Source organism: Littorina saxatilis, linkage group LG2 (assembly GCF_037325665.1).
Source record: "Littorina saxatilis isolate snail1 linkage group LG2, US_GU_Lsax_2.0, whole genome shotgun sequence".
NCBI classification, from domain to species: domain Eukaryota; kingdom Metazoa; phylum Mollusca; class Gastropoda; order Littorinimorpha; family Littorinidae; genus Littorina; species Littorina saxatilis.
Window position 1 is genome coordinate 16,059,571 of NC_090246.1, and position 2,568 is coordinate 16,062,138.

Here is a 2,568-nt window from a genome sequence, read left to right on the forward strand (position 1 = left end):
ATTCTCTTTTCGTTTCCCGTACGATGCAATGTCACCATGTGGCTGTGGCAAGTAACGTGCAGACAGGGCATTCCCCTTCTTTTGCGTCACTCACCTACCCTGACACTTTCTTCCTCCTTGCTTCTTATAAAGGCCACGACTCAGTTAAAAAAGCTAGATCACATTACTACGACGCAGTCCCAAGAAAAAGGAAGGTTGAAAGTCTACATCGTGTTATAGCCATTCATGTTTGGAGGGAAAACTCAATAAGAAGCAACGTGTGATAAAGAACACATAAAACAAAACGTTCACTTTGCCATAAAATGATGAATACAATCGGGTTTGTGTTGGTTTGGTTTCTTGCCGCAAGCTGTGTTTCTTCCAGTGATGTGGTGTGTAGGGTGAAGTACAGAGCTGACAATGGAACACTGATGGACTGCAGCCACATGCAACTGATATCACTCTCTGACGTAGATATCTCTGACGTCACAGCGCTGGACTTGAGTAATAACCAGCTGTCAGAGTGGCGTTCCGGTTCCCTTTCTGATCTCTCCAGCCTACGTCACTTGAACCTCGGTCGCAACGATTTGCAGAAACTAGACCAGCACGCGTTTCAAGGACTGAAAGAGTTGGAGACTTTGGACCTGAGCTATAACAACCTGACCGCACTGACCAGGCGGACCTTTGCCAACCTTCCTCGCCTACAACGACTGTTGCTTGACCACAACCAGGTGATCAGCCTCGGGACGGACGTCTTTGAGAACCTGACTCACCTCCGTCACCTGGACCTGGGCTACAATCACCTGCATGTCTTGTACAACAACACCTTCTCCAGTCTCGCTCACCTCAACTGGCTGGGGCTGGGGTCCAACCGCTTGCAGAGACTGGAGGCTGGTGCCATGACAGGGCTGGACAGGCTGATCAACCTGGACTTGTCTGACAACAAACTCCAGCTGACGTCGTCAGTCTACCCGGCCCGGGTCTTCGCTTCGCTGGGGCAGCTGCAGCTTCTGCATCTGGAGTACAACGATGACGATCCGAACGGGGAATATCCTGACAACGTGTTCAGTGATCTTGTCTCTCTGACTTTGTTATCCATCGATACGTTTAATGAGGTGCACTTTGGGCGGGACTTTGCAGCTCTGCGCAACATTCATACCTTGGACTTAAGCAAGAACTGTCAAATCTATCGTGTTTTAAACACGTCCTTCGAGGGCTTCAAAAACTCGACACTCTCTTTCATCAACTTTCAGTACTGCTCACTTCAAATTGAAGCGTGTGCATTCTGTGAACTTCCTGCGTTGGACAGATTGTGGTTTATGTATTCGCACTTCCAGACTCCCAACCACATTCTGGAATCTATGTACGGCCTTCAGCATCAGACTATGACTGAAATCAAGTTGCATAGCATTGGCGATTATTTGCCTTTTTTCCACGTCATCGACAGTCATTCGGCCAGATACCTGCGAAATATCTGTGTTAAGAACGTCATAATGTCGCGCTGCAATATTCAGCGAATAGTAGGAAACGCCGTGACAGTGCAAAACACCCCTTTCTTCAGATGCTTGGAACACGTGGATCTTTCAATGAATGCAATTATTGGAGATACATCCACTTTGGTCAAAATAGTTATGTCAGATGGTCCCTTACAATCTCTGGCACTGCAGGATCAGCAAACGTTTACCATCACAGGAGCGCAGTGTTTAGTAAGTCAGGATTTTCGATGCAAAGAGTATTTTCGTTATAATAGCTACGATGAGAACACATACACGATGGGGTTTCGAACTCCAGTGAATATAACATTTCTAAACCTGTCATCAATCTTCCCACATCTGCATCCCTTGCCAGTGAATTGGACTTTTCCATCAGCAAAGCATTTAAAGACTTTGGATATGTCCTATCTTGGATTTGGTAACTGTCGCATGATAATGTATGGTCTTGAAAATCTGGAGACCCTCAGTTTGGATGGAAACTATTGTTACAACATGACGGATAAGATGTTCGATTTCTTTGACAGTCTGAAGAAACTGAGTTTGTCAAACTTGGGATTCAACCCTCAGTTCTTGAAGTCACATGGTTGGCGCTTGTTTCAAAACGTGGATCAGCTGCAGTTTTTGGACCTGTCCCGGAACGAATTGCCCTTTACAGATCCTGACATGTTACGTGTACAACGTCATTTGAAAGAACTTGACTTCTCCGACAATCGACTCCAGAAAGTGCCTGTCAATCTGGGTAATCATGGTGACCTGAGGATGCTTGACCTTTCCCACAACTCCCTGAGTACACTGACGTCATCAGAACGATCAGCGTTGGACAGTCTGGCCGGCCGCCAAGCATTCAGGTTGTATGTGTGTCTGTGAGAGAGAATAATTGGTTAAATGATGCTTTCTTTCCCGCCATGCATTCAGGTTGTTTGTCAGTCTGTCTGTCAGTGAGTTAAAATTAGTAGCCTATTATTGGTTTAATGATGCCTTCTTTTCCGCCATGCATTCAGGTTGTATGTCTGTCTGTCTGTCTGTCTGTCTGTCTGTCTGTGAGAATAATTGGTCAAATGATGCCTTCTTTTTCGCCATGCATTCAGGTTGTATG

General features: G+C 46.0%; 1 protein-coding gene across 1 annotated transcript; it reads left to right on the plus strand.

The window, feature by feature from the left end:
• Positions 1–209: 209 nt before the first annotated feature.
• LOC138952151 (toll-like receptor 3) lies at positions 210–2,339 on the plus strand. Its single transcript, XM_070323752.1, has one exon. It carries the CDS (start codon positions 303–305, stop codon positions 2,337–2,339), a length of 2,037 nt encoding a protein of 678 aa, XP_070179853.1. The 5' UTR covers positions 210–302.
• Positions 2,340–2,568: the final 229 nt, after the last annotated feature.